The sequence below is a fragment of the Xyrauchen texanus genome, chromosome 5 (genome assembly GCF_025860055.1).
Source record: "Xyrauchen texanus isolate HMW12.3.18 chromosome 5, RBS_HiC_50CHRs, whole genome shotgun sequence".
Taxonomy (NCBI): domain Eukaryota; kingdom Metazoa; phylum Chordata; class Actinopteri; order Cypriniformes; family Catostomidae; genus Xyrauchen; species Xyrauchen texanus.
Genome location: NC_068280.1, coordinates 43,524,440 through 43,540,810, shown reverse-complemented (window position 1 = coordinate 43,540,810; position 16,371 = coordinate 43,524,440). Strand labels below are relative to the sequence as shown.

Here is a 16,371-nt window from a genome sequence, read left to right as displayed (position 1 = left end):
GATGCCAATAACATGCACTTCACAATCCAAAAAAAAGTATTCTCTTAAATTCTTGATAAACAGGTTGATTTAGCATTGCCATTGGTCATTGTTAGGTATGAAATGAAAAAGGACAAAAATAATGTCTTCATGCATTTATCGCTGCTTTAAAATTACCCTGATAAACTGCACATATAAGACTTGCTCCTCTGTGGGGGTTAAAATAAAAATCTAAAGCAAAAATCATCCCACTGTGAATGTGAGTAATGCTCAATAAAAACAGTATAGTAAAACAAATCCAAAACGAAAGTCTTGCTGCTGCAGCTGAATGTTACCTAGCTTTCGGAGTAATCATTATTTGTCTTGTTTGGTGACATACACAGTTATTACAGTCTACAAGTTTGCCAAGAGAAAGGCTGTATTCTGAATGCACACAATGACCAAAATGCTGTTTATGTAAGACACTTAGTAGATTCTGAGACACATTTATGGGAACTGTGCTTACCAAAGCCTGAAATGACTGCAAATATGGATTAAAAAGTGATTATTTACAATTAACCTCGTGCTAGGAGTTTAATTAATGTTCTAGGCTTACAACAAGCTCGGACAGCTGTCAATTACCACCAAAATGTTTTACTCATCCCTCAGTTTGTAAAAACAAGCTTAAATTGTGTTAACATTAATACATATACAATGAAAGTCTATGGGGCAAATTTACTGGAGGATTTAAACAAATTTAAAGCTCACTTGTATTATACAAAAAAAAAAGTATGTGAACCCTTTGGAATTAGCTGGTTTTCTGCATCTGATGGTCATAAAACGTGATCTTATCTTCATCAAAGTCACAAGTATAGACAAACAACAATGTGCTTAAGTTAACAACACACAAACAATTATAATATTTCATGTCTTTATTGAACACATCCCATTAAACATTCACAGTGCTGTGGAAAAAGTATGTGAACTCTTGGATTTCATAACTGGTCTATCCTCCTTTGGCAGCAATAACCTCAACCAAGCATTTTCAGAATGAAATTTTTTAAGCCAATCTGTAGTGGATTTACCTCGTTGTTTAGGGTCATTGTCCTGCTGCACTACCCAACTGGCTGCTGGCGCACAGCCACCCTCATGCTATCCTGTATGATATCTTGATAAACTTGGGAATTAGTTTTTCCCTCGATGATGACAAACGTTCCAAGCCCTGAAGCTGCAAAAGAGCCCCAAATCATGATGCTTCTACCACTGTACGTCACTGTTGGGATGATGTTTTTATTTTGGTATGTGGTACCGTTTTTTACAACTTGCGTAGTGCTGTGTGTTCTTCCTAAACAATTCAACCTCAGATTCATCAGTCCACAAAACATTTTCTCAGTAGCGTTAAGGAGTGTCAAGTTGGACTTTGGCAAACTTCATGCGTGCAGCAGTGTTTTTATTGGAAAGCAGCGGATTCTTTCGTGGTGTCCTGCCATGGACACCATGCCTGTTTAATGTTTTCCGTATAGTAGACCAGAGATTTCATGAACAGATATGTTAACCAGTTCCAATGAAACGTTCAGGTCTTTATCTGTCACTCTAAATTCTTTTTTACATCATGGAGCATTCTGTGGTGTGCACTTTGAGTCATCTTGGCTGGACAGCCACTTCTAGGGAGAGTAGCCACAGGGGTTCACACACTTTTTCCAACCCACACTGCAAATGTTTGAATGATGTAGTCAGTGTGTACAAGACCAATACAATAATTTGCGTGTTATTAGTAAAATCAAAACAGATATTAAGACAAATTAATATATACATGCAGGTAATGTCAAAGGGTTCACACACTTTATCTTGCCACTGTATATGAGCTGTTAAGTTATCTAAATCTTCTTGTAAGCAGTGGGACTACTGTTCTAGGTGGACAAGCCTTCTTTTTGTATCACACTATGCTCATGTTAACACATATCATGTATTGTAAAGTATTGTATTGTGGATATACTTGAATCAGTGTGTATTTGAATATTTATCCCGTTGCAAATCCTAACCCCATAGACTTCCATTATTAGTGTATTACTGTACACATAATTTGTTTTTCTTGAGGGTCAAGTTGAAATAATTTTTGGTCTGTTATTGGTCTGGACCATGCTTTTGCACTAGTTCCAGATCCATTTTTCTCCCTTTCTAGTATCTAAATTTTCAATTGTATGTTAACAAAGCCAAATAAAATTACACTGCCTTAAAAAAAAAATTGATCTCGCTAAAACATGGGGGCAATTACTTCAATTAAATGAGTGTGTTCCTGGCACAAGCCACTGCATTGTTAATTTATTATAATAGTATCCAAAAAACATCCAAATCATCTGTCATACGTCTACGTAATTAGTAGCAAGATACACAATGTAGTGAACATAGAAAAATAAGCATGTGTGTCTCACGTCTCCATGTTATCTCCCTCTAGGATGGTCTGTACGGGGAGGTAACCCATACGAGGGTGCTTCGCAAAATAGCGCTTTGTCCTGAACTTGTTCTTCAACACCTTGGCAAAGTCCCTCACATCCTCTCCTGATGTAGTCTAAAAAAAAAAAAAAAAGGACACAGACACACAAAAAGACTCCATCATAACCAGCATTTTAATCCTGAAATGGTATGTCATGACTACGCCAGATACTAAATTGCCAATACAATTTCATGAATGCAGTTAGCTACATTGTATATGCCAAACATACAGATAGTGATGCCAATAAACCTACCGGTGTGCAATATTCAACCATAGGGTATTGCATCTTGTGACCTTTGGCCACTCTGCCAGAAAAGAAGCAGCTTTGGCAGATGTCATAGTTAAAGTGCTTTAAACTTCTGTACCTGTTGAGAGACAGACATGTGTGGTCTTTTGCAGTCATTCGAGTTTTTCAGTGAGATATTCTCCTAGAAAGGTTTTGTTACTACTTCCTACTCACCTCCTCTCATAATGATTTATTTTATACAGTACATCAAAGACAACATGAAATAAACCCTACTTTCGACCCCATTTCACTCTTAATAAATGTTCCTGGCCATTTTCTGCAATGATCAGGAACAGTAACAATGATTTTCAACTTTTAGATATAGTTTCCAAATGTTTTAATCTTCATTTCTAATTGTTCAAATACAGGTATTTTTTCAGTCTATTTAACTTTATGTATGCAATAAAGAGCCATAATAATAATTAAATAACATATACGCTAAACACAAAATTTGTATCATTATCAATTGAAATACACATCATGGATGGATGGATGGATGGATGGATGGATATCATTTGGCAAGTCTCTTCAAAAAAGAATCAGTTTATACCCCAAAAATATACAAAAGTTGCTTAACATACAAAAAGGTGTGCGTTTTCATGTACTCCCAACAATGAGGCATCTGAGAAGCAAATGAACGAAGCACCTTTTAAATCACACACAACCTAGCCTAAAAAAACCTTTTTTTTTTCTGCCTTAAAGTTTTGTGCAATGCTTAAAAATGCACAAAAACTGCTGAGACCTTTAAAGCGTCTGAAGTAAAATCAGTCATTCTGAATAATAGCACTAAAGAACAGCCCATACCTGAAGCCAATAATAGGACATTCCTTACAAATGTTGCATTTAGCCTGGTGCTTTGCTGTCTCAGCGGCCGCCACACGGTGAAGGACAGGAAGCCAAACCATCGACTGAGGTTCTAAACGCATCCAGTCCAGGAAGACGGAAGCCTCTAGCTCTGGTTTGTTACTGGCCTTCACATCAGAGCAAAAGAAAAATAAATAAAGTGATGGAAGAGACTGTGAGGGGTTGTTCTAAACTACATTGACTTTTTGCTGTTTTTTATTTTATTTGTCTTCTATTTCAATACTTTTTATTCTTGTATTGTGTTGTACTTATTGTTTATAGCTATTTCCTGTCCTACCAAAGAGCATTTAAGCTGGTGTGTATTGCTGAATTAATGCATTTTAATTTGGCTTTAATTTGTAGTTTACAGAACTGTGCAATACCCTTATAAGATTTGTGAAAAATTGTTAAGTTTAAGTGTCATTACAACAAACATAGAAACCATAATTTTCAAAGTCTAGAATAAAAAAAGAATTAAAAAAGCACCCCCCCACACACACTTTTGTTTTCAAACAGCCTTTCAAACATGCCCCTGTAAGCCATTGATGAAACAAAAGGATAGTCCCGCTCACAACTCACGCCATTGGCTGAGTCAATTGGAGTCAATGTTGTTGTGTCAGGCTGGATGGGTCACTCAAAACAGAGGATTTTTTATAGTGCCAGAGACAGTCTTTACAGTTTTAGAAAATGTACTTATATACTTGCTTATATTTGTCTCTTCATATTAAGCTGTGATACAATAAAGTATTTTATCACCAAAAATTTTACAAACTTCAGCTTTAATGTAATATGTAAAAATACACTACTGTAAACCCAGCATATTCATGGAACCTAAACTGCAAAACTGGGCCATTTGGAAATCCTCAAGGTAATGACATCACAATCATAAGCACATTAACATATGACTGCACAAATTTACATATAAATGCCTATTCAGTATTCAGGAACATAGTTTGGCCTGATAGCCCCCTGGAAGTTTTCACATGCAAAGAGGTTAGCCAATTATAGAGGTTATTTACAGATATAAGTCTTAAATGTAACCAAAATAGCCTTTTTATTTCTAAGGGTCAGGGGGGGTTAGATCGTCCAATATATAGGCAGATATTTGGCCTTTTAATACTATATGAACCGATAACTGTGCAGATAACATTAAGACTTCTGGGAAACCCATAAAATGTTTGTAAAAGTATTGAAATTCGTATTAATTTGTTAATGAATGTAGACACTTGTGACTTACAAACTGAAAGCAGCTGCGCACACTGGGCTCGATATTACTCCCTCCGAAAGATGCCACCTCACCCAGCTGCCTGGGGATCTGAATGGCGTCGTGCAGGAGAAGGCCAAGGCGCCTCTGGTCACAAAAGCCTGTAGCACTGGCCACCTCTCTGAATAAAACTAGCCAGAGTACAGGAAGAAAATATGAGCACAGGTATCACAAAGAGATCTGAAACTTTAACTTCTAGTTATGACCAGAGGTTAAATTGACCAAAGTGAGCCCACACCTAAAGCCCAAAGTATACTTTGTTCAGATATGAACACTGAGCGTCTGCGTTCAGGGCATGTGACTCAAATTCAGTCATCATTAGAGTGCTCGAGCACTGAACGCGCACTGCCAAAATATTTTTTAACCCCATGCAACTGGAATTATTTGCACTAACTAGTGGGTCCACAAGGTGGCAACACTCACATTTGAGCCATTGCTGTCACAAAGAATTGCTAGAAAATGCCACTAAACATCAACAGGACATGAAGGCAATAACAACAACAGTGGATGTGCAAGTCAAGAGTACGTCTGTGAGGAGGTCAGGAGATACCTACATTTTTCACCTACAACTTGAGTCTGAAGAATATAAAGAAATCTTTATGTGTCTAAACTCCTGAGAAACAATAGTCCAGTATCTCATAGCAGTCGTAGCACACATGCACAAACCGCCAGTGCATGTATGCACAGTAAAATGAAGTATTATTTGATTGGCAAGCATACCACTGTACACAGACTCTTAGCATTCACATCAAAAACAAAGTATATTTTGGACTTACGTTTCTATGAAATTCTGCTCCCTAAATATGGCTTGGGAACATTTCCTTTAATTTAAGTCTTTTTTTTTTTACCCATTTTATCCTTCATCAGGCAAAAATCACTTAAGAAAGTGGGAAGAGTTATCCGCCAAAGTTTAATACTTACACCATTTCTCCATTGATGTGCCGTGCCACAATGGCTTGAGGCTGACTACACTAGACGTGCATTTGTCTTGTTGGAAGGAATGTAGCGCAAAATGGAATGAGATTTCAGCTAAGCGCTACGGACGCTTCCAGTGTAGACAGCTGCATTGATTATAATGAGATCTATTTGCTTATGATGTGAAGTGACACTTGCGTCCGGTGTAGACCGGATGTTAGGGTTAGGGGTTTGTTCAAAACACTAACCAAAAGAATGAGCAATAGTAACAGTGATGCTTGCCTTAGCAAATCCACAACTATAAAAAAGGAAATAGCTGCCGATTTAATATGGAAACGAATTTGTCACTTTTGCACATTTTGTGCTACATACATTTTAAATGAGCAAACCACAAAAGTTTACAACAGTGTTTACAGTGTTTACAACAGGGCTATTAAGTACAAACAACCAGGACAGCTGTAAAACGACTTTGAAAAGTACTGTAAGATTCTATGGTAACAGACAGTGAAAACTAATAATTGTACTAAAACTCAACATAATATTTTGCATCTCACCCTGTAGGATATATAATAGGTTGTCAAAATGTTCTACACCTGTACATTATGCAGCTTCTATTTTGAGAAACAAAATAAAGGGCTTAAGATAAACAACAAAACTTACATCTGTACTTATCCTCAAGGTGAGCTTTGCACAGACAGATTATTCCTGTTTTGAAGGATAGGGTACGAATCTTTCCAGCTCGTCCTCTGCCGGGAAAAATAAAATAACAAGGTTACAAATGTCTAAAGAGACCATCAAATGCTCTTTTTATCTTTATAGCAGATAAAGAGTCAAGATCAGGAGAAAAAAAAAACACTCCAGTTGTTTCTGCAAAATAGGCTGGTAAAACATATGGTTTTCATATTTCTTTTTTGTCTTTAACTATCATTGTTGCCAAAAATAAAACAAGCCAGCGTAGCACAACATCTTCTGTGATAAATACCCCTTTGCAAGATGATCTAGCTAAAACAAGCAGGCACAGAATGAAAAGACCTCTGACGCTTTTGTCTTAGTTTACTTTGGGGGACAGAGAAGGGTCTTCTGTGGAATCTACCACCTTCATGTACAAACACTGTGTGATTTATGGCTCAGTGTGATTACACTGAGAAACATGCTGAGAACCAAAGTACCTAACTTCCTTATTCTTTCCCGAATCATTTATATTCTATTATTACATGTCTCACTGGAATACTTGGTTCTAATTGGCCAATATTTTTGTAAAATTACTGCTAAACTGTATAACTGACCACTAGGGCTGGGCGATATGACTCTGTATATCGTGGGGATGATAATAAGTGTAAATCGGTACAGATTCTGCAATACATCCCGAAATGTAAAAAAATACATATGCGCGGTCTGATGATCACACACTGAGCAGGGCTTCAAGTGAGACATTTTTTCTGGCATTGAAAATGTCAATGAAATTCAGAAAATTCAATGACATTCATCTTGTGTTCTGTGTTTCATAAGCGCTAAATATGCTTCTCCTCTGACATGCGCATCGGGCTACACGCGAGTGTCACACTCTACTCAAAATCGCGGCACAGACCACAAAACTTAAGTGAGCCATTTGAAATCGACAGAGTTTTGTTTTTTTTAACCTTAAAGCACTATGGAGGAAATTAAACATCGGAAAGGCTAGACAGCCCAACATTCTAACCAGATACTAGGGCTGCAACTAATGATTATTTTGATAATCGATAAATCTAACGGTTATTAGAACGATTATTCGACTATTATTGCAACGATTAATCATTAGCTCTTAAGCGACTATTCAACTTGTGCCTAGACTTAAAAGGTTGTATTAAATGTGCTTACTAACAGTAAAGAGGACAAAATCATCTATTAAAAATATCTCTAAATGACATTCACTGAATTCCAAGGAAACATTTTTAAAACTTTAATTCCGTAAAAATTCACTGCAAAAAAAACCTATTGATTACTATTTGTAATCAAGAGTTTTTGTCTGGTTTTCCACATATTCTCTAAAAGCAAGTCTAAATATCTTATATGTTGATTCTTGGGTAAATTTGTTTAAGTAGGCTGTTTTTAGATATTTTAAAATACTATTATTAAATATTGTATTCAACATTCTCTAATAACAATTTGTTCTTCTGCAGTATAGCTACTAATGTAAATCTACGCTGTTTTAAAAGAGTTTTAGATATTATTTTTGGAAAACAAACCAAAAAAGTGTTTAATGTGGCTAAGACTACATTCTCACTTTTCACTTTGATCCATCTTTAACTCACAAAAACAAACTCTATCTTCTTAATAGAGCTTCATATCGCTGATTTACTTCACATTAAGATACACACATGACACATAGGCTACAGTATATTATGATTTAATACGACGCAATCCATCACGTTTAATCTAGCTACAGAAAACTCACACGAGGGACGGGCGTCCTCGCACCAGAGGGTGCCTCAGTCGGGTGCAGTTTCAATTTCTACCCCTTCACGTGACACATAGACGTGGTGCTGACCGCACAGAGAAATGCCATTTTTGTAGTTTATGATGCACTTCCTTATAATTTGAACTTTAATAAAGGATGCCTTAAAGATATAATGCCAGGTTGTTTGCTTTTTAGATGCTCTGACATGCAAGTTTTGCTTAAGTGGAATGCCAGATCCGGTTTTGCTTTATTTCATGATGACAGTGATTCTGTATTTCTTTATTTTGCTTTTTTCCATTATAATTCCATTATATTTTGTGACAATTACCTGAAGCTGTTTGGAAAGTTTAGAGTGCATCTGGACATGTGTTTTCTTCCTCTACTCATGCACGAGCTGCTGTGCTCCTCTCTCGCATCATCATTAGAGTTTCATATGATCGCATGTTACGTTAAATGAGATGAAACGAATATTCAACAACGAAAATTTTAGTCAACAATTGTTTATTGTCGACGTTGTCGATAACGTCGACTAATTGTTTCAGCCCTACTAGATACTCACAATTATTTCCTCAGCGGCAAGGTCGGGAATGTTGTCTCGCTCCTGTTATAATCCATGAATCTGTTAACACTGCGAGTGTGTGACTTGCAGACAAGGTAAGGGTTTTGGTTATAAATATAAAAAAAAAGTTTCCTAGTTCATCTCTTTCTTCTGCGGTAGATTTTATACTACTCCAGCTACTCTGAGAACTTGACAATGCGATACTGCAGATATTGCTGACTTTTGTATGACAAATTGTTTTTAGGTTCCTCATTTGTAAGTTGCTTTGGATAAAAGCGTCGGCTAAATGACTGTTAATGTAAATGACTAGGGCAGCTTCATTCATTACAATGGGAGCTATCTATAGTCACTTTTAGAGCCCGTAAAGACTTAATTAGCCAGCTAAACTCTTCTTTCGTGGCTAGCTAATCTCAAACTTACTATTAGTTGGCATAAATGCTGTTCATCTACTAGAGATAAGAAGTGTGCTATATTTGTTAGTACTGGACGTATCCATGCAGCCGTCTCGCTTCACTGCAGCGGTTTATATGTCCATTTATGGCCGCTTTTTCTGAAATCTAAACACTTTAATTTCCTTTAGTTCCAGCAACCAGAGAGCATCCAGCCACTGAACAACATGGTCACATTTTAATAATGGCATTCTATTACAAGTGTATTAAAATTATTAACGTTAATCGTGGTAAAGTAACTATGAATGGAGCACCTCAATCTGTTGTTTTGAATGAGTTTGACAAAAAGCCGGAAAAGTTCAAGGGAAAAAGACGTCACTTTGTTAAGCCCTTGAAATGGTCTATAGAGACAACTTAAATCATTAAGTGCCGAAAAGAGTTGGATTTTTAGTTGGATCTTTTTTTTTAACTGAACTCACTTTTATAAGCAGAATACTGTGCAGTCAGTCGGTCATTATCGCAAAATAAATCATCAAAAATGTATTTTGCGATAAGAGCGGCGTGATTTTACATTATAGATTATATATTAAACATTTCAATAAGCAAATACATACGTATCATAGACGTTGAGCAGCCAGTTGAGACACATGTCCACACACAGAGGCACATTGACCAGACTGCTGTGCTGCTGATCCAGACGGTCGTAGATGCTGGTCAGACAGTTGATCACCTGCACAATGTCCATAAATTGCTCATTCTGTTTAAGACTGTGCTGCTCAAATGCCTCGCAAGCTGCAGGCATGCCCAATAGATCCACTGTGCACAGAAAAAACAAAGTTAAGGACCTCGAACACAGGAATTACCCATTGTGTACATTCTTTGATCACAAATCAGTTAAGATATTTCTGCTTTTCTGTGTTATCTGTGTGGTCACTCACAGATAACTTTAAGAAATGATATCGCCTGTACGTTTTGGAAATCATAAGGCAGAATGCTTCAAAGACGTTCGCTTCAAACCTTGTTCTAAGAAGTTGTGGGACATTGTAAACGACAACTTGAAATGCGATTGGTGCTTTTCCATGTGAAAGTCTCCACCACAATGCTAAGGCTTATGCGTGGTTGCCTCCATTGTTATGTGGTTGCTAAGGTGTCCTTAGTGTTATTTACTTATTTTTGCTATTTGCCATGCAGTTCCTCAAATTTACCCAAAGTATGGGAAATAGCTGGTCTTATTAAAGCAGCACCACTACAAAGTTGAAAATGTTATTGCGTAATCAACAGTCATGAGGTGCAGTCTGGATGAATTTCATGTGATATTAAACTAATCTTCCCAAAAATAGCTGAAAAGAGAGAAACAGTGCCACGTGAATGTAAGCACGGACTCACAGCAGAGAGCTTTTTGCATTCGTCTCAGCTTCATTGCCGTCCTGTATGCAGAGAACCTTACGTTGTTGAGATCCGCTGTTCAACAAGAGAAAAAGTGCAAGAAAACAAAATGTTAATTTTAGCAAATAATCCTGCACTGTACGGAAAGTTTTGTAAAGCAACCTAAAAATGTACTTCATGTGGTAACTTCCAAAACAACAGTTTAGTTTAAAGATTTTTTCAGAGTTATAAAACTATCCCACCTTAAAGGTGCCTACAGTGAAACCTAGCGGTGTGGATGCAGCATCATTTAAAATCAATAGTTTTTAGTTACAGATGCCATTGTAGAAATTCACTATACACAGTCAGCCATGATTCATTTAATCCAAGAGTGAAAATATCCATATCAAGGCAGTTACTGGGATTAAGCAAGTATTATTTGGCTGGTCATGTGATTCTAACATGGCAGCCCCCATGAGGAGACCCTCTCCATGTAGAATAAAACTGCTTTCATATGGTTACTTATATGACTGGTGTCTTCATCTCATGTGATTGATCATGACTTATACCTATGTTTCAAAATTACTATTAATTTCTTTAGGAGTAAAACTTTTTTAATGAGAAAAAAATTGCTGAGTGCACATTTAATATGCCGATACAACTAGAAATAAGCCATTCAAAGGTCATAGGTTTTTTGTAAACTGTAAACACTATGTCTCTATGGCACTACTAAAATACCTGTTTGTTTTGAGTGACCAGTTTAGACCTGGCCCAACATTGCTCAACCATTGGCGTGAGTTGGGGGCGGGACTATCTCTTTGTTTGACAGACGGCAGGCAGAGGGTGTATTCAGAAAGCAGCTTTGAAAACACTGTTTATTTTTGCAATTCCAGTTGGTGCCGCTATAGTGTCGCAGAAATTACATACTTCACCTTTAAGTAAAAATACTATTTAACTTAACTAAATCAACCTAAATACATTAAGCTATACCAATCAAAGTAATTTTTAAGTGTTAGATCAAGTACAAATAGGCTAAGCTCCCATAGGCAGGGAAAAAAATCAGATTTTTTGGCCTATCTGACTCAAATCCATTTAGGTTTTTGTAGTCTGAACAGGACAAAAAACACTTTAATAGGTGGTTTGAAATCTGATTAAAATCATATTTTTGTAAATGCGTCTCAGTCTGAATGGTCAGATTGGATTTAAATGATTTTTTTGGGGGCATTCGTTGTGCACAATGGGTTGTTTCATCAGGTGTTCTGACAAGACGACATATACTGTGTTCCAAATGGCATAAATGACGTCGTCTTCACAGGGCACTTTGAAGGGGAAACAATAATGATAGCCACGCTGTAGGATCATTCCAAACCGAATTTTCCATAAAAATTACTTTAAAACTGAGTTCAAAATTATTTTTGAAAAGTTATTTTTGAGCCCTGCAACTTTCAGCCCTATGCAGTCTTTGTGGGGAATAGGGCATAGGGATGATCACTTGTGAATGAAATGTACCCATATGTCAAATATATATCACAAGGCAGCTAAAGCAATGCAATCTTCTTTGACAATAATACATATATATGCGCTAAAGTACGGTAACCCACACAAGTTGCGAGCCATCATGACGCGATAAGGTATTGAATGTCTCTCGCTTAGCTGTAGTACTTGTAGTGGCAGCAGCAACAAACATTGCATAGACCATCTTTCCAGTTTTTTACGCTGTTGTTTGTGACGAATGTGTTCATTTTTGGAAATTGCCCTCATGAAAAATATAATCCATTGCAAAACATCCATTGATCAACTCTCACACATCGTGAACCTACACCAGTTTGCATTGTTACTATGGCAACTAACGTGCTAGCAAAAGCAACTGCAGTCTTAATGAAAAGAATTAGATCTGGCCACATATAACTTGCAGTTTGAACAGTCAGTCAAAAAAAAAATCAGATTTTACAAAGAAAAATCTGATCTTCCCTGCTGTGTGAACAAAGCCACAGTGTGCAACATTTCATAGATACTCAAAGGATATCTGATAATTTCTAAATTTGCTCACATTTTCATCTTAATTTATAACCAGGAACCAGACACATCAAGCCAGTTTCAGGCCAAGTAGCTCCTTTGTTTTCGAATTATTGATCAGAATGTTTGATCTAACAATCTACATTTTATATAAAGGGCTTGTTCATTCTAAAAATGAAATTTCCCCCCAATGTTGTTCCAAGCCTGTATGACTTTGTTTCCTTTCGTGAAGCTCAAAGTGTGATATGTTAGTATGAGCCATATGTTAGTCACCATTCACTTTCATTGCAACTTTTTTTTCCAAACAATGAAAATGAAAGGCAACTAAGGCTGTCCATTATGCCTAACATCGCTTTTTGAGTTTCATGGAAGAGCAGGAAAGTCATATTGGTTTGCAACAATATGAGGATGCAAAATGACATTTTCACTTTTGGGTAAACTATCCCTTCAAGGGCAGTTTCACTGTACCATAGATGCAAACATTACAATTATGAGAGATACGACAATCAGATGTGAATTACCTAAAGACTGGTAAAGCTCTGCCATCTTTGGATGGTCCCAACATGTTGTTTGGGTCTGGTGGCTGTAAGAAAAGGCATTAAATGCAATAAACACAAAAGATCTCTGTTAAAACATGCTTTGTAGGTAATCCTCGTAATTATTTTATAAGAATTATTTCAACAGTGGCTATTAACATATTCACTGTAATTTAGATATGTTGTGTGTAACAATACCCAGCCTAACTCTTAAGAAAGATGAAAAACATGGGATAACAAGAGACTTCTGGCAAGATGCTGTAATATACTGCAATAAAAATGTAATAAATGTCTAGTTTCATTGTAATACCATTTTAAACATCAATGAAACACAGACATTTTATTTTATCAACAAAAGCCTGGTAAGAAGCATTGGGTTAAATTTTTCCCTACTACCCAAACAAAGAATTCTGGACATGTTCAGATCAAGAATTCTTGACTGAAACGCACTAAATTCCAGTCTTATTTGTAACACTTAATAGGTTGCTAAAAACATCTTGAAATTTAAAACAATTTAATCTGTATCACACAAAGAAAATACATCAAGTTGTTGTAGACAGGGTCAACAGTGAATCTCAACTTAATTTGTAGCTTAAAAGAATGCAAGCTGAAATTTCTACGTTCACAAAAGCACTTGTTTTGATACACAGACTCTAAATGAGTCCATTAGTGGAAATGCAATTTGCACCACTGAGATGATGCCTTTTATCAAGAGTTGCTGGATGTTTTTGTGATTTTGGGCATAAGCCAGCCAAGTGGCTCTGCTGAATTCTAATAAGGCTAAGAAACTTTAAAACTATAAATTATATCCACACCCAACAGTGCTTTAGTTACGAAAACAACACTCTATGACAGGGATTTTCAACGATACACGTGAATGAAATGAGAACATTGTTTTTTCAGAAATAAAAAAATACCACTTTTGTATCTTTTCTTAAGTCAAAGAGGGCTCAAAGGTTCCTTGGCATTTCCAGTCATTTCCCACAGACAAATACATGAAATGGTTCATTGACCAATTAATTGAAAAGAACAAATCAGGCATCACTATGTCTTGCAAGCAAGTTTTACTGAACACAAGAGCAATATCTATCTCATTAATGGAATAGTTCACCCAAAAATGAAAATTTTCTCATCATTTACTCACCCTCATGTCATCCCAGATGTGTATGACTTTCTTTTCTTCTGCAGAACAATAACGAAGATTTTTAGAAGAATACCTCAGCTCTGTAGGTCCATGCAATGCAAGTGAATGGTTACCAAAACTTTGAAGCTCCAAAACCCAGTTAAAAGCAGCATAAAGATTTATCCATAAGACTCCAGTGTTTTAATCCATGTCTTGGATTTGGGTGGGAACAGGACAAAATGTAACTAATTTTTACTGTAGATATTTCCATTGCATTTTCTAGGCACAATAGTGATTTTAAGCTTGATTACACTTTCTAGAGCTGGTGGCATGCGCAGAGCGTTAGATGGTGCTAGGAAATGTACTCGAGCTTGAAATCATGATCACCAAGAAGACTACAGATGTCAATATTTATAGTGAAAATGAGTTATATTTTGTCTGGTCTCACCCAAAACCGATTGGATCGCTTCAAAAGACATGGATTAAACCACTGGATACTTATGAATTACTTTTATGCCCTTTTTGGAACTTCAATGTTTTGGTCCCCATTCACTTGCATTGTGTGGCCCTACTGAGCTGAGATATTCTTCTAAATATCTTCATTTGTGTTCTGCAGAAGAAAGAAAGTCATCCACATCTAGGATGGCATGAGGCTGAGTAAATAATGAGAGAATTTTTTTTGGTTAACTTTTCCTTTAAATATTTTAGAGCTGAGAACATTGACAAAGATTTAAAGAAATTTCCATGATTTTCCAGCCTTGAAAACACAATTTACTGTACAAAAACACAATAAACGCTGTTCAGAGTACCTTAAAATACCATGTAGATACCATGTAATATGATGTTAGTAATCATTCAGAACCATGATATTACCATTTAATAGTTTCACTGTACCATGGGACCACAACAGTATTTCTTTTTAAAGGGACATTAATTAGCCAATCTGGAACACACATGAAACATTTATCTAAAGCAACAATATGTGTGATATTTCTGAAATTCACACAATGATACATCAAAACTAGTTTTTAATCTCATAAACAATGCTATGAATAGGTTCATAACTCAACATTTTGTTTATGAACTGCAGCAAAACAAATTATGTAGCCGTTTATAATGAATCATGGATTCATGTCAGTGGCTTTCAAGGAAACTGATGAAATCTGAATGCCATCTCAGACCTAACTTGTGTGTGGCATTTCTGAATGGCTCCAATTGCATCCTACACCTCTTGCTCTTTTAAGGCCCTGCAGATATTTGAAAGGCACGACTAAGCATGTAATTTCTTTAAAGGGATAGTTCACCCCAAAATGATGGAGATGTTTGGTAGAATGTTAGGGACTAATAGGCTCGGTCACCATTCACATTTTTGTCTTTTTTCCATTAAATGAAAACGAATGGTGACTGAGCCTAAACATTATGCCCAACATGTCCCTTTGTGTACCATGGAAGTAGGAAAGTCATATGGGTTGTCAACATGAGGGTGAGTAAATGATTACCCCTTTACATTCCCTGAGCTGCGCACACAGTGGTTGAATTTCAAAACCTAGAGAGCTGCAAACATTGACAGCATTTTTGGGGCATAAAAGGCAGCTCCCTAGGTTTTAAGACACAGTCAGTATCTGCCAGCGCCCTCTAGGATCAGGTAGACTCAGTGGAGCGTGCCAATGGCCTGTTCCCAAATTTCCCACTGAGATCTCCATACCTGCACATCTCAAGGCAGGAAGTACAGCAATAATGTGGGTTATGGCAAGAAACAGGAATGCCCGCCTACATGCATGCATGAAACAGCACCGGGTACCCCCACACACATGCATTCATGCAGATACCTCTAATTTGTGGCTCTTGGTTACGGCGGAACGCAAACGCAGCCATAAGAATGTGGTGAAATCTAAGTGATCTTCTGTGTGGCATCCAAGCCACTGCATGCACTTAATGTTAACTTAACCGCACGAATATGGACAAGCCTTAAAGGCCAAGCATCTTTATCAACATAGAGATTTCCATTAAATGTAATTCAAAACATAAGTGTCAATATGATCGTAGCGTTAGGTCTACATGCATGCTACAAGAATGGAATACATCAGGAACTATCGATGTGATTGGAATTAGAAAAATAAACAAATGGAAGGCTGGAAGGGCTTGTCGCTAAGACGTGGAAATATGCGGTAGCATTTGCTCCCGGA

The 16,371-nt window shown here is 36.8% G+C and overlaps 1 protein-coding gene across 7 annotated transcripts in view; it reads right to left on the bottom strand.

The window, feature by feature from the left end:
• The window catches only part of dmd (dystrophin), a 148,658-nt gene that overhangs the window by 24,880 nt on the left and 107,407 nt on the right, over nt 1–16,371 (bottom strand). For all 7 annotated transcript variants that reach the window (XM_052126402.1, XM_052126398.1, XM_052126400.1 and 4 more), the window contains 8 exons: nt 13,048–13,109; nt 10,532–10,606; nt 9,760–9,961; nt 6,421–6,506; nt 4,819–4,976; nt 3,543–3,709; nt 2,706–2,817; nt 2,391–2,527 (listed from right to left, as the gene is read on the bottom strand). In XM_052126402.1, coding sequence (XP_051982362.1) covers nt 2,391–2,527; nt 2,706–2,817; nt 3,543–3,709; nt 4,819–4,976; nt 6,421–6,506; nt 9,760–9,961; nt 10,532–10,606; nt 13,048–13,109 — 999 coding nt within the window. The remainder of the gene's footprint in view (nt 1–2,390; nt 2,528–2,705; nt 2,818–3,542; nt 3,710–4,818; nt 4,977–6,420; nt 6,507–9,759; nt 9,962–10,531; nt 10,607–13,047; nt 13,110–16,371) is intronic.